Source organism: Quercus lobata, chromosome 2 (genome assembly GCF_001633185.2).
Source record: "Quercus lobata isolate SW786 chromosome 2, ValleyOak3.0 Primary Assembly, whole genome shotgun sequence".
In the NCBI taxonomy this organism is placed as follows: Eukaryota; Viridiplantae; Streptophyta; class Magnoliopsida; order Fagales; family Fagaceae; genus Quercus; species Quercus lobata.
In genome coordinates, this window is record NC_044905.1 from 19,584,082 (window position 1) to 19,597,220 (window position 13,139).

Consider the following 13,139-nt stretch of genomic DNA (forward strand, 5'->3'; position numbering starts at 1 on the left):
GTAGTTGGTTTCCCCTGAGGCTTGGGTCCGAGGACCATGCAATGCCTTGGTTCTGTCCAAAACCTAGTTTTCATTACATCCGGGTAGTTGGTTTCCCCTGAGGCTTGGGTCCGAGGACCATGCAATGCCTTGGTTCTGTCCAAAACCTAGTTTTCCACTCCTTGTGCGGGATCTTGGCCTTAGGGGAGTTAGCTCCTCAGCCAAGCCCCTAGAGTTTATCCATACGGTTAACGTTACAAGGTACCTAGTTTACTCTTTACAGGGGACCTTGGCTTTAAGGGAGTTGGCTCCTCAACCAAGCCCCTAATCAAGAAACGTAGTTCCTAACAAAACTTTATACTAGAACTCTATAACCAACGGTTAGATAATCGAAGAAACTCTATCGACCCACTTCCTATACCAACACACAAGCCCTCCCCACAGACGGCGCCAATTGTAAGGACGCGTTTCGTGGCGGACCGTAACAGTGTCGGGTTCGCACGTGAAAAGGCCCCTAACAATATCATTTGTAGAGCGTGGGTTTGGAAGGCTAGGCCTTGGTTGATAGGCGGTGGGTTTTTCGCGGTGTTCGTACCAGTTTAAGTTTTCCTACACCCCTGGAGTCTTTCTCCTGGAGGTGGGCTGGGAGGCTCAGGTTTCTGGCCATTTTTCCCAACCCCCCCTATAGATTACTTACTCTTCCTTTTATATTAACTTCTGTCCACTGTCCTTCGTCCACGCGTAGGGTTAAACTATCCAAGGTTGATACTTGTCCCATCAGTCCATACTCAAAATCGTTAGGGATGGTTGTAAAAGCCAAAGAATACGGCTCTGTCGGGTTCAGAACATTAAATGATAATAACAGCAGCTTTCCCCGGATATTTTAGATCTTTTTTCCGAGTTTCAGTTTTATACCATTTTTACCCTTCTTTACGAGGGGGAACTTTGGGTCTGCCGAGGACTGAACTACCCTCGGCGGTACCCAAAGTCTATTTTGTTGAACTTGGGCCATAATCCTCCTCGGCTTGGCCCATAAATCATTTACGCCCTACAAATATTTTTGTTTGCTTCCATTAAAAGTTGATGTTAATCCTTCCAAAATATGTAAATATGTAATTTTTTTTTCATATTTTAATTTTAAAGGAGAAATTACACTTTTCTACCATAAATTATATCTCATTTTAAACTTACCCCTTAACTATAAGAATGCATGATCGCCCCCCTAAACTAAAACTCGCGTAACACTTTACCCCCCTTCTGCCACTTTTTCAGTTAAGTCTATAATCTTTACTTGGTTATCTCTCTCTCTCTCTCTCTCTCGCGCGCGCGCGCGCACACGCGCGCACACACACACCAAGTGCAACTCCATGGTGTCAGTGAAGAGCTTAACAACAAGTTCACTCCTTAATCTCACCCATATTAACAAATGGTAAAACGATCCACTATTTTTCTCCTTAAAGTTCATCTACTTCAAAGTAAACTTCAAGGGAGAGACATACATGATTCTAATTCCCAGTATATGCGAGAACCAAAAAAAGAAAAAAAAAAGCATAAAACAATTACATGAAACAAAAATTAGGCTACGTTCACAGAGTTGCAATGATTATCAAATCCTAATTTTGAAGCAAAATATATATAACCCAAAGAACGAATAAAACAATTTCCCGGGCTGATTTAAAATTGTTACGCTTCTAAGTTGGGTTTGGTCTAAAATCATTTATCTTTGCAAGCCTCGTCTCTAGAACAAACCAATTCTTCCAAATGATCTTCTCCCTTCCTCCCCAAAATGGAATCCACAATCTTCAGAATATTATAATCTTTTTGCCAAATAGATGTGCTTTCCATTATTGGGCATCCTCAACTTCACTTCATTCCTCACATGTAGTTTCTGTTCACATTCATCTTCATTGCCTCTAGTAGATTACATTTCTCTCACACATACTTCATCTTTCCAACTTGATAAGCCTAACCATCACTGGAATAATATCCACTTTCGTCATCAGACTCAGCTTTCCTTTTATTAGACCCAACTTACTCACCACTATGATAAGCTTCATTGCCAATAGCATCACTATCAACATGCCAAATTGAAGAACGAGCTCAAAGTTCATAGATTCATTTTCTTTTGTACCAATCTTGAAATAAAACAAGAACGGTTTATTTTTTCCACATATTAAAGAAAGAAAAAGATTTGACTAGCTTTTTTTTTAATATTAAAATTTGTAATTAAAAAAAAACCCACAAAAACTACATTGTTTTGTGATGAATTTACGGAAAATTTTTAACAGGAGTAGTCATAAGGGTCATATTGACAACAAATATTTTGAAGTATTAAGGACTAAATGACAAAAATAAAATTTTGGGACCACCCAAACCAAAAGAGTGCAATTTGCATTTTCTCCTATTATTTATCAGTATTTATATTTATTCACTAATATATGAGAGAGAGAGCGTACAAAGATTTTCAAAGCAAAATTTAAAACCCAGACTATAAGAGAGTACAAGTACACTTTTAGGTGCTTCAGGTTCTTCTTCCAAGTGATTTTGCAAAAACTTTTGTGTTGCCCAGAGTTTTCAAGGAAAGGTTCAAAGACAACGTTTCCATGTACCAAAGAAAATAAGTTCTAGTAGCTACCCAACTTAACTAACTAAAAATCAAGCATAAACTCTGATGCCTTGGCCAGCATACCAGAAAATTGGCAGAACTCAAACTTAACTTTCTATTTACCATATTTACAACTCCAAAATGCAAACTCAGTCATTAGCAACCATGGAATCCATCACACGGCAGCTCTCCAGTTTCTTTATCCGCAATCTGTTTTCGGGAGGAATGTTTTTGGCTGACGGAGATGCATCAACAATAACCGAGTCATCCTCTTTAAAGTCTCCTCTCAAAACTCCCATTGCAATTTCATTCTCAACCAACTGCTGTATTACCCTCTTCACTGGCCTCGCTCCAAAGTTCGGGTCAAAGCCCAACATCCCAAGAAGCTCAACAGCTTCCTTAGTGTAATGAAGATCAATATTCTTCTGTTTGAGCCTGTCTTTTAACCGATTCAGCTGAAAAGGGAAATAATGTGTTAAAAATGTAATTTTTATGCTGATGGAAAAAAGAATTTTCTAACTATGGGATTGCATTAGCAATAAATAAACTCTTAAAAACAAAAAATTAAGAAAGACAGAAAGATCATACTTCAGATTGCTGTAATAAAAGCAAGAGTCAATGTACAAAAATATATACATTAAAACAGGCCTGGGTTAAATTAGATATGTTCAGGAAAGTTATAAAAGACTAACACTATTTCAGTCTGACCCTACCTTTTGGAATCCCTATAAGGGAATTGAAGTTTTGGATGTGTCACTCAAACAGCATGAGATTATATGTGAACAATTGTCCTAAATGTAGCAGCATGGTCTCATGCTTCCTCTAGATAGTCATGAAAATCAGTGACTAGTATTTAACAATAAGACCACAATCAACTAGTAGGATCCTCTCCCTAGAATTTGGTGTTGGTTATACTCTCCCTCCCCCCTCCCCCAGGGGCAGGGCCCAAAAAGAAAAAGAAAAAGAAAACAAAAACTATGCATGAATGAGTGCATCACACCGCAAGGCTTGCACTTACTTGCAGTAGGCAAATGAAGGCATTTAAGGACAATCAGCATAAGCCTCATTAAAAGAACACAACAAATTTTTATATGACCTTATGGAGAAGATTATTTACCTGTATCTCGACTATTTTACTTATTTCATTGGAGTCCAGGGGCTGGAACACAATATACTCATCAATTCGATTCATGAATTCTGGACGGAAAATTTGTCTAGCCAATTCAACAACTTGTTTTTTCATTGTTTCGTAGACTGCTTCCTTGCTATCCTGTGAGCTACTAAGAGTCTCAAGTATATAATGGGAGCCAATGTTCGAAGTCATTATCACAACACAATTTGTGAAACTAACAGTCCTTCCTTGAGAATCAGTTATCCTTCCATCGTCCAACAATTGTAACAAAATGTTGAAGACATCATGATGTGCTTTCTCTATTTCATCAAAGAGTACTACAGAATAAGGCCTTCGACGAACCACCTCAGTTAACTGGCCACCTTCTTCATAACCAACATAACCAGGAGGGGCTCCAACTAAGCGTGAAACTGCATGCTTCTCCATGTACTCACTCATATCAATCCTGACAAGAGCATTTTCCGTGTTAAAGAGATAACCAGCTAAGGCCTTTGCAAGCTCTGTTTTCCCAACACCAGTAGGGCCCATGAACATGAAACTTGCTATGGGCCGATTTGGGTCAGACAACCCTGCCCTTGATCGTCGGATAGCATCTGCAACTGATTTAACTGCAAGATCTTGACCTATCACCCTCTTGTGAAGAACCTGTTCCAGATGGACTAGTTTGTCTCTCTCTGATTGCTGAAGATTTGATAAGGGTATACCAGTCCATTTGCTTACAATCTCAGCGATATCAAGATCAGTGACCTCTTCTCGAAGCAAAGATTTTCCAGACTTCCGGAAGTCAGCAAGATTCTTCTCTGCCTCTTCTAATTGGCGTTGAAGGGACATTAGAGTTCCATATTTGAGTTCAGCTGCACGATTTAGGTCATACTCACGCTCAGCAGCTTCCATCTCTAGGTTAACTCTATCAATCTGCAAACATTGAAAAAGATATGAATCAAAAAATATTAAAAAATATGAAGATATTTCTTGTGTCAAAGAATTCTTACACCAAGTGAATAATTATTAATTACCTCGTGTTTTATTGATCTTATCTTTGTCATGAGAGCCTTCTCACGATCCCACTGTTCAGTTAATTCTTTCTGTTTTTGTTTAAGCAAAGATAAATCATTTTCCAGTTTGCTTAACCTTTCTTTGGATGCTTTATCAGTATCGTTTTTAAGAGACAGCTTTTCCATCTCCAACTTCAGAATAGCTCTGTCTATTTCATCCAACTCTGTAGGCTTAGAAGTGATCTCCATTTTCAGCTTTGCAGCGGCTTCATCAACAAGATCAATGGCTGAAAGCAAAAGGAAAAAAAAAATCTAAATTAGAAAATGCTTAAAGAGAATAGTGTTGAAGATGATGCCAAACAATAATCGTTTCTCAAGCTTAGCAAACGACAAGTAGCTCTTTTCCAAATAAGGCGTTGTGTGCAAAGAGTTGAAGTCAAGTCCTTCTTTTCGTTTGAGCCTTTGAAGTTTGATGCAAGACAATTAGAACAAAATTATATAGGAAAATAAAGGATAGGAACCTAGAAGTCAGCACTTAGGATTGCTTGGAGTTGGCACCAAGCAAGGAAAAACTGCTAGGAGTCAGCACCTAAGGTTGGTTGGAGTCAACACCAGACCAAAGAAACCAAAAGGCCACTTTCCATTCATCTCTAAATCATCTCCAAAAGAAGTACAATAAATTTGATTATATAGGAAAAATTAAACCCTAATTCTAATTGGTGTAAGGAACCCTAATTTCCTTATTACAAAAATAACTTTGCTTCCAGATATTAAAATACTAATAGCTTAATAAACTACTAGGACCTAAAATATAAAAATACAATTGACTTGCAAAAATAAAAATCTCCTTGTGTCTCCCGTATCAAAGTTACTATCTCATGCTCAGCTGCAAGGCATTTAAGCCTCTGTTCTTGACTTGCTCTAAACGACCTATTATTTAGACTGGTCTCAGTTATAAGCCATTAAAACAGATTTGTTTCTGTCACAGTAGCTGAATTCCGTTTTTGTATTAGTTATTCTGTTTTGATTAGTTGTAACAAAGACTTGATTAGTTTGGATCAAACTGTCTTAGAGCTTGTATTTAAATACTCATACTTATACATGGTGATCATTGAGAAAAATGAACTAGTTGTCTCGTTTCCTCCATAATTAATTCTCTCTGTATGTTTAGTTCATCATAAGCTTCCATCTGTCTCATTTTCAATTTCTTTCAAATAGTAGATGCATAAACTTCATGATTTTAATAGCACCAAACGTCACTTTTCTTTTTCTTTTTCTTTTTCTTTTTTTTGCTGATTTGAACAAGATTTTAAAAGGAATCAAATCTCCCTGGAAAATACCAAGCTCAGAGGATTACAAGGAGGAAAAAATAGAAAACACAAAAAGCTATTTGTTCCTATATTAGACTTTCCAGAACTCCCTAGTTCTTATAGCTTAGCAAGAGAGACAACATGTGTCACTTGTCATAAAAAATGTCAATGATTGGTCAAATCCATCCATAAAGGGCACTATTGCAAGAGCTATTAGAGCACAAATAAAGATATGTAAAGTTTTTTTTTTTTTAACTATTAAAAAGAAAAGAACAAAACAAGGGAAAACCTTTTTTAAAAAATCTGATTCCAAATCCAGAAGTGGAACAATGCCTCTGCCCATGAAAAAGTTTTGAACTCTTTAATAGGAATGAACCATGCTTTTTTTTTTTTTGAATAATGCTATAGATACAAACTATTTTACAAAAAATTTTACAAACTGCTGAGATGGGAAGTGATTATTGGTAAATGAAAAAATGATATTAATGGTGGGTCTAGATAAAAACCAATAAGAGTTTGGCCACATCAACATTTTGTAAAAATGTTGTAAAATAATTTGTGGTTGTAGCATTACCTTTTTTTTTTTTTTTTGATAAGTAGAAATGAACCATGCTATTATCCATTTAGAAAACTGCATCTCAATTAATTGGCAAGTGAATGCATAGCAAGGAAATAATTAACATAAAACTATTTTGTCAACTGAAATTAACATCCAATATCAAACACTTAAGTTACAATTTACCTTTATCTGGCAAAAACCGTCCTGTGATGTATCGATCTGCAAGAACTGCTGCTGAAACAAGAGCACTGTCTGATATTTTAACACCATGATGCAGCTCATATCGCTCTCGCAATCCACGAAGAATGGATATTGTGTCTTCAACAGAGGGTTGATCACAGAATACTTGTTGAAATCTACGCTCAAGTGCAGGATCCTTCTCAATGTATTTTCTGTACTCATTCAATGTAGTCGCTCCTATACATCGAAGCTCACCTCGCCCAAGCATCGGTTTCAACAAGTTCCCGGCATCCATTGCACCACTTGTAGCACCTACAGGCATACCATCAACAAAGCTACCATATAAGATTCAACATAAGAGTGCATAATGCATTACATTGTAATTTGAGCATACATGCCACATTAACATGTAGCTAAATACGTGCAAATTGGTGAACATACACATATGAATGTGCAAATGACTGATTGTCATTTGCGCTTTCACATAGTAAATCAATCATGCTCTAGGCAGCAACATATATACCACAGAAAAAGAAAACAAAGATGCCAGATTCTATATGAGAGGAATCTAGCTCCATAGGAAACACAGAATAAGGGTACAAACCTGCACCAACAACAGTATGAATCTCATCAATGAATAAGACAATCTGCCCATTTGAAGCAGTGACCTCCTTCAAGACAGCTTTCAACCTTTCCTCAAAGTCTCCACGAAACTTGGCACCAGCAAGCAATGAACCCATATCTAGGGAGATTAACTGTACACCACGAGAGGAAAAAAAAAAAATTTAATTCAAATTTTAACTGATTAAAAAGTTTAGTAGTAAACAATGAAGTAAAGTCATGGTAAATCTATCAAAAATTAACAATACAGAAAGCTTAGTTTGAATTGTTATATAAACATGTCCTAAATAGTTCCATCTGCTGGGATTAGAACAATTATCTACACAACTGGATTCATAATCATAATCAATTGTGATGACAAACATGACATATTGTGATGAAGATATACAACAGGCAATAGGTTCAGTCAATCAAACTCCAATCTCAACTGAATCTGTTCCATCAACGCCAGATCTAAGATGTCACTGATTGGATTAAAAAAAATCATATATGTAGTAGAATTTTAGTCAACTCTTCAGTTAAGCATTGGATGTTTTAAGTCCAATACCTACTACTGAAAGTACTGTGGAAGATTTACATTCTGATGGAAAGGCAAATCTTAATTTCATTTAAATGTTGTAAAACTATTACTTATTGATTTCAAAATCTGCTACGCCATCAAATATATATGATAAGGCAAATTGTATCTCATGTATTGCTTAATTAAACTCTACAAACACGATATACCTAAAGAAAAAAAAAAATTCAGACTCAAAAAGCCATAGCAACATGGCTATGGAGTTGTCTTAGAATTGTGTTAATGAACTCCTAAGAAAGAATGATGATTTAAAAACTACTTTTTTCTTTCTTTCTTTTTTGGGAGGGGGGTGGGAGGAGGGGAAGGGTTCAAAACCTAGTGCCACTAAGCCACAAGGCTCTTGGCTAGAGAGGATCCAAACTTAATAAAAAATAAAGGGTAAATTACACCACCCTCGCTTGAGGTTTATTGAATGGCACTCCCCCTTGAGATTTGTATAAGTGCAATAGTTTAGTCCATGCCCTCTCAAAATGCATAAAACTAATTATATAAATATATATATATATATATATTTTTAAAGGATTCTTACCCAAATTATGGATGAAATGACACTCCCCTCCAGGTTTGTGGATTTATAACTCCTCCCTAGATATGTATAAATTACTATGAATCTTTTTTTAAAATGGAATATTCTGTTAGTGAAATCTTTACAGTTGCATTTATAACAAACCCTGAGGGGAGTTTCATTTCATGAAACATTTGGGGAAAAGTCTCATTTTGTAAACCTCAATGGAGGTGGGTGAAATTTACCCAAAAATAAATAACGAATTAGAAAAAAGAACTGTACTACCTTCCGATTCAACAGTGGTTCTGGAACATCCCCTCGTACAATTCGTTGAGCTAATCTGAAAAGGATATTAAAATTATTAGTGCAAATTTATGACTAATGGATATGCAGGTTATTCATAGGAAGTTCGCTATAGCCCAGCACTCAATGTCACAAGTAAATAAACTACGATGATACTAGCATATGCTTAAAAGAAATGGTCAACATAACCAACACTTCAAAATGGCTGTCTGAGTGAACAGAAGAATTTCATGAGAGGAAAATAGTGAATGGATGAAATTGAAACACCAAATTCAAATGCACAAACCTAACTGGTATGATTCCTTAAAGAATGTAAAGATATCATGTTACAGTTTCTATATTATGAATAAAAAGTTGGGTTAAACCAAAGCCTAATTTAAGTTATCATCATAAAGCATCATATAGGCCATATCTATTAAAACTATCTTGTTTTCTTAACAATTTTATGTTCAAGATAGAGCAAAGCATTGATAGCAAATGTCTTCTCCATAACAGTTTTTCAGGCTTCACATTCATACATTACAATAAGGCAGAAAAGAAACTATAGCCAAACACTGGTGGCATAAGCTTCAGTGAGTTACTCCCCCGACCCAAAAAAAAAATCCATCAATTCTCTCATCTAGACTTAAATGTAAAATCCTCCTATCCTACATAGTTGGTCTTGATTAAGTAAGCCATCTATGTATTTCCTTTTCTTTTTCTTTTTTCTTTTTTTTGACAAATCCTTCTATATATTTCCATTTAATTATTTAGTAATACCATATCTCATGATTTGAATTTGCAGCAAGAGCATAAATCATAATAAAATAGCAGTGGACTCTATAAGTTGCAAGGTACCAAATATGAGTAGATTTTTACCATAAGTTGAATTAGTAAGGTGAAAAAAAAAAAAAAAAGAATAGCCGAGAGCTATTGGTTCTTTTCTTTCCATTATTTCTTTGATGTTTATCGTAAAGAGTGAATTAAAAAGATCTGAAAAAGAACTAAACTGTCTGATAGCAGCAGATACTTACATAAATACATAAGATCACCTAAGGCACAACTTTCTTGTACTTGTCAAAACTAAGATGAAGCATGATTCCCATAAGTGAAACACACATAGCACTTCAAAAAACATACCCTTCAGCAATTGCAGTCTTCCCCACACCAGGTTCACCAATAATAACAGGATTATTTTTTGTTCTCCTAGATAATATCTGTATACAACGGCGAATTTCGTCATCTCGACCGATTACAGGATCAAGTTTGCCTCGCCTCGCAAGTTCTGTCAAGTCGTTCCCATATTTCTCCAATGCCTCATATTTTCCTTCAGGATCTACATACAACAAGAAACAGGAGTATCAAATAAAGGTAACAAGTAACAAAAGCAGCACTAGAAGGTGGGATTACATTGTTGTTAAAGATCAACTTGAGGTGGAAAATTGGAAAAGAAAGTCAAAAAAGTGTTTCAAGATGATCTCAATTTTCCCCTTATATCTCTCTGACGTCTTAAGAACCTCTGTCCTTACTGCTGTCAATTTAAGAAGTTTAACAGGGAATCCTAAAAAAGAACTAGAATATCAAGATTAGCTGCTTTGTTATGACTTGAGCATCATAGTACCTCAACTAGAAAACAAGGGTGTTATGCAATACTTTCCTAAAAAAATGCAACAAAATCTTGATCCAATTACAGATCCCAATATCCACATTTGACAAAAAAAAAATGTCCTACATAACAAAAAATGAAAAGCAGGAGCAACCTAACACACTACTTCATATTCTTACATGATATGTGGTAATAAATTTAGCGAATACTATCTTTTGCGGCTTGCTAGTCAGCCCTAGCTCAAATGACACTTCCTGCTCTCATAAAAATGGGTGGAGAATAAGGTCATGAGTTCAAAATCTAGTGGGTGCATGTGTAATTGACCAATTAATAAAAGACTATCTTTTGCAGCTTCCATGATTTTGTTCCATTATATGTACAATTCATGCATATTGTTTTTGAATAAAATGGCATTAAGATGCTAAAATATCTGCAGAACTAGAACTACAAGAGATTGAATTTGTACTTTGATCAGTTACTCTCTGACTTCCGCGAACAGCACTAACGGCATCCTTCAAATCCTTCTCACTGAGCTGGAGGTCACTAAATAACTTCTTTCCAAACCTCTTGTCAGAATAGAATGCCAACACAAGATGCTCCACTGACACAAAATCATCTCCCATTTCTTTCTTATGCTTGTGGGAATTGTCCAAGAGGATAGTAAGATATGAGCCCATAATAGGGCCACTAGTGTCACCCACAACCTACCACAAAGAAAAATTATCACATTTCCAGAAAAAAAGAAAAAAGAAAAACCAGCAATAACAAATACTACAGGGTAAAATACAAAAACCACCCTTGAGGTTTGGGCTAATGTCAGGCACTACCCAAACTTTTCAAAAAACATCCAATTTGCCCTCTAAGCATAAAACACACTTAACACAGTTTGAAAGTTTCCCTCCTACTCCAAGTCTGTTTCTGCTTCCTTCTCTATCTCTATCTTTTGTTCATCTAGTATTTACAACCCAGAAACTCCCCTGTGCATATAATTGCCACAATACAAACACTGTAGGACTGCATTGTGACAATTAACTTGACCGCAAATTAATTTTAGGGGAAAGGAGCACAAACAATGTTAAGTGCAGTTTGTACTTGGGGGCAAATTGGGCCGTTGCATTTTACCCAATACTATATCATGATCAAAGCAACTACCTTTGGTTGCTTAGATATAAAGTCATCTGTAGCCTGCAGAACTGAAGTGTTGTCAAGTCCTGCCTTGGTGAATATTCTCCTGGCTAACCCATCCTTTTGCTCCAGAAGGGCTTTCATCAAATGCTCAGATTCCACCACTTGTTGTTTGCTAGCCCGTGCAGCATTGACAGCATCAACAAGTCCCTCCCATGCCATCTCAGTGAACTCTGATGGATTAGCCTGATTTTAAATTTTAAAAAAGGGATAAAGATAAAGAGTTTCATACTTAGCAAGCATACTAAAATCTGTACCAGACAAAGAAGGACGTTCTACTACTATATATGTTGAACCAAGAGACTAAAGCCATAGGACAATCTCAAAGCAATGGGTTAAACTACACCATTATCAAAATTAAAGTGATAAATAAATTAACCAAATTTTATAAGACCAAAACTCAACAATTGTATTAATCAATTACTTTTTTTTTGTTAGAATAACAATTAAAACAATTAAATTCATCATTTCATAACCCTTTAAGGTTTTGAGAGTATTGTTGATTTATCATGGTATCAAATCAGATGATTTTGAGTTCAAAACCAGTCTTCGCCCTACCTTTCATTTAAAATTTAAAAATCTCACAGGCTAAGCCCCCCCACTTATTAATGTGGAGTTCACATGTGAGAGAAGTATTAGAATAATAATTTAATGATTAAATTCAATAAACCAAAATATATACACACCACACACACACAAACAAATCATCCAATATGATTATCTAACAAAAATGCACATAAGGGTCTTCATAAATTTTCATCCAATATGATTATCTAACAAAAAAGCGCAAAAGGGTGTTCATAAATTTTCAATACAAGAATCACATAAAAAGTTTTTTGCTTGTATGCTTTGTGTATGTATAAATGCGTGAATGAATGAAACAAGGTAGTCGAGTATTGTATGAATTGGAACCTGAGACCCGTTGGAGGCAGAGTAGAAGGAGGGAGTGGAAGCGTGAAAATGGCGCGTGAAAGTGTTGGCCAGAAACTTAGCCGAAGCGACATTGCTGTCGGATACACCACCGCCAAATACACAAGGCCGTGACGAAGAGGGTAGAGAATTGCGAAGGATATATGAAGAGAGTGGGCGCACGGAACGAGGGTGAGAGTGTGAGAGTCTAGCAGCAGTGGCTGTGGCTCCAATAAGAGACTTGCTCAGCCTTGAAGAAGCTCTTCTGCTTGCCATTTTTTACAATTTTTTTTGGCTCAAATGTAAGAGAAGAGAAGAGGTGGGTTTTTGAAAGCTTGGGGAAGAGGCAAAGGATGGTTGTGGAATTGTTTCGGACCTTCTTCTTGCTTCGTACTAAATCCACTACTTACTAGTAGCCATGTTGGCATATACGGGTCCCACCACCGATTCTTGGTAACTCAAAATTAAGGGGCCAAAATTGGCAATTAAGTGAATTAACTCCAATTGCCAAACTATATACTTAGTTGGCAATGTTTCAAAATTATATTTTTAACTAACATCTCAAGTTTAAAAGATTTGATTTAGGACTTCTAAATCGAGTTTCAAATACTCGGTTTTCATGTTCTGATCATGTTTTGATTTAGCGTTTTTCCATGTGGTATTCACCTGGAACTCGAGTATTAGAGGCTTGAGT

The 13,139-nt window shown here is 36.1% G+C and overlaps 1 protein-coding gene across 1 annotated transcript; it reads right to left on the minus strand.

The window, feature by feature from the left end:
• Positions 1-2,474: 2,474 nt before the first annotated feature.
• Positions 2,475-12,811, minus strand: LOC115974874 (chaperone protein ClpB4, mitochondrial). Its single transcript, XM_031095417.1, has 10 exons — positions 12,449-12,811; positions 11,504-11,722; positions 10,818-11,055; positions 9,886-10,081; positions 8,749-8,803; positions 7,365-7,515; positions 6,764-7,072; positions 4,733-4,998; positions 3,702-4,631; positions 2,475-3,039 (listed from the first exon to the last, which is right to left on the minus strand). The coding sequence occupies exons 1-10, from the start codon at positions 12,719-12,721 to the stop codon at positions 2,734-2,736; spliced, it is 2,943 nt and encodes a 980-aa protein (XP_030951277.1). The 5' UTR covers positions 12,722-12,811; the 3' UTR covers positions 2,475-2,733.
• Between the last annotated feature and the right edge of the window lie 328 nt (positions 12,812-13,139).

Coding starts and splice junctions, on each gene's coding strand:
- LOC115974874 (XM_031095417.1), bottom strand. CDS start 12,721: ATGGCAAGCAGAAGAGCTTCTTCAAGGCTGAGCAAGTCTCTTATTGGA. Junction 4,999..6,763: donor ACGGTTTTTGCCAGATAAAG/GTAAATTGTAAC, acceptor TTTTGCTTTCAG/CCATTGATCTTGTTGATGAA. Junction 3,040..3,701: donor GTAAAATAGTCGAGATACAG/GTAAATAATCTT, acceptor TTCCCTTTTCAG/CTGAATCGGTTAAAAGACAG.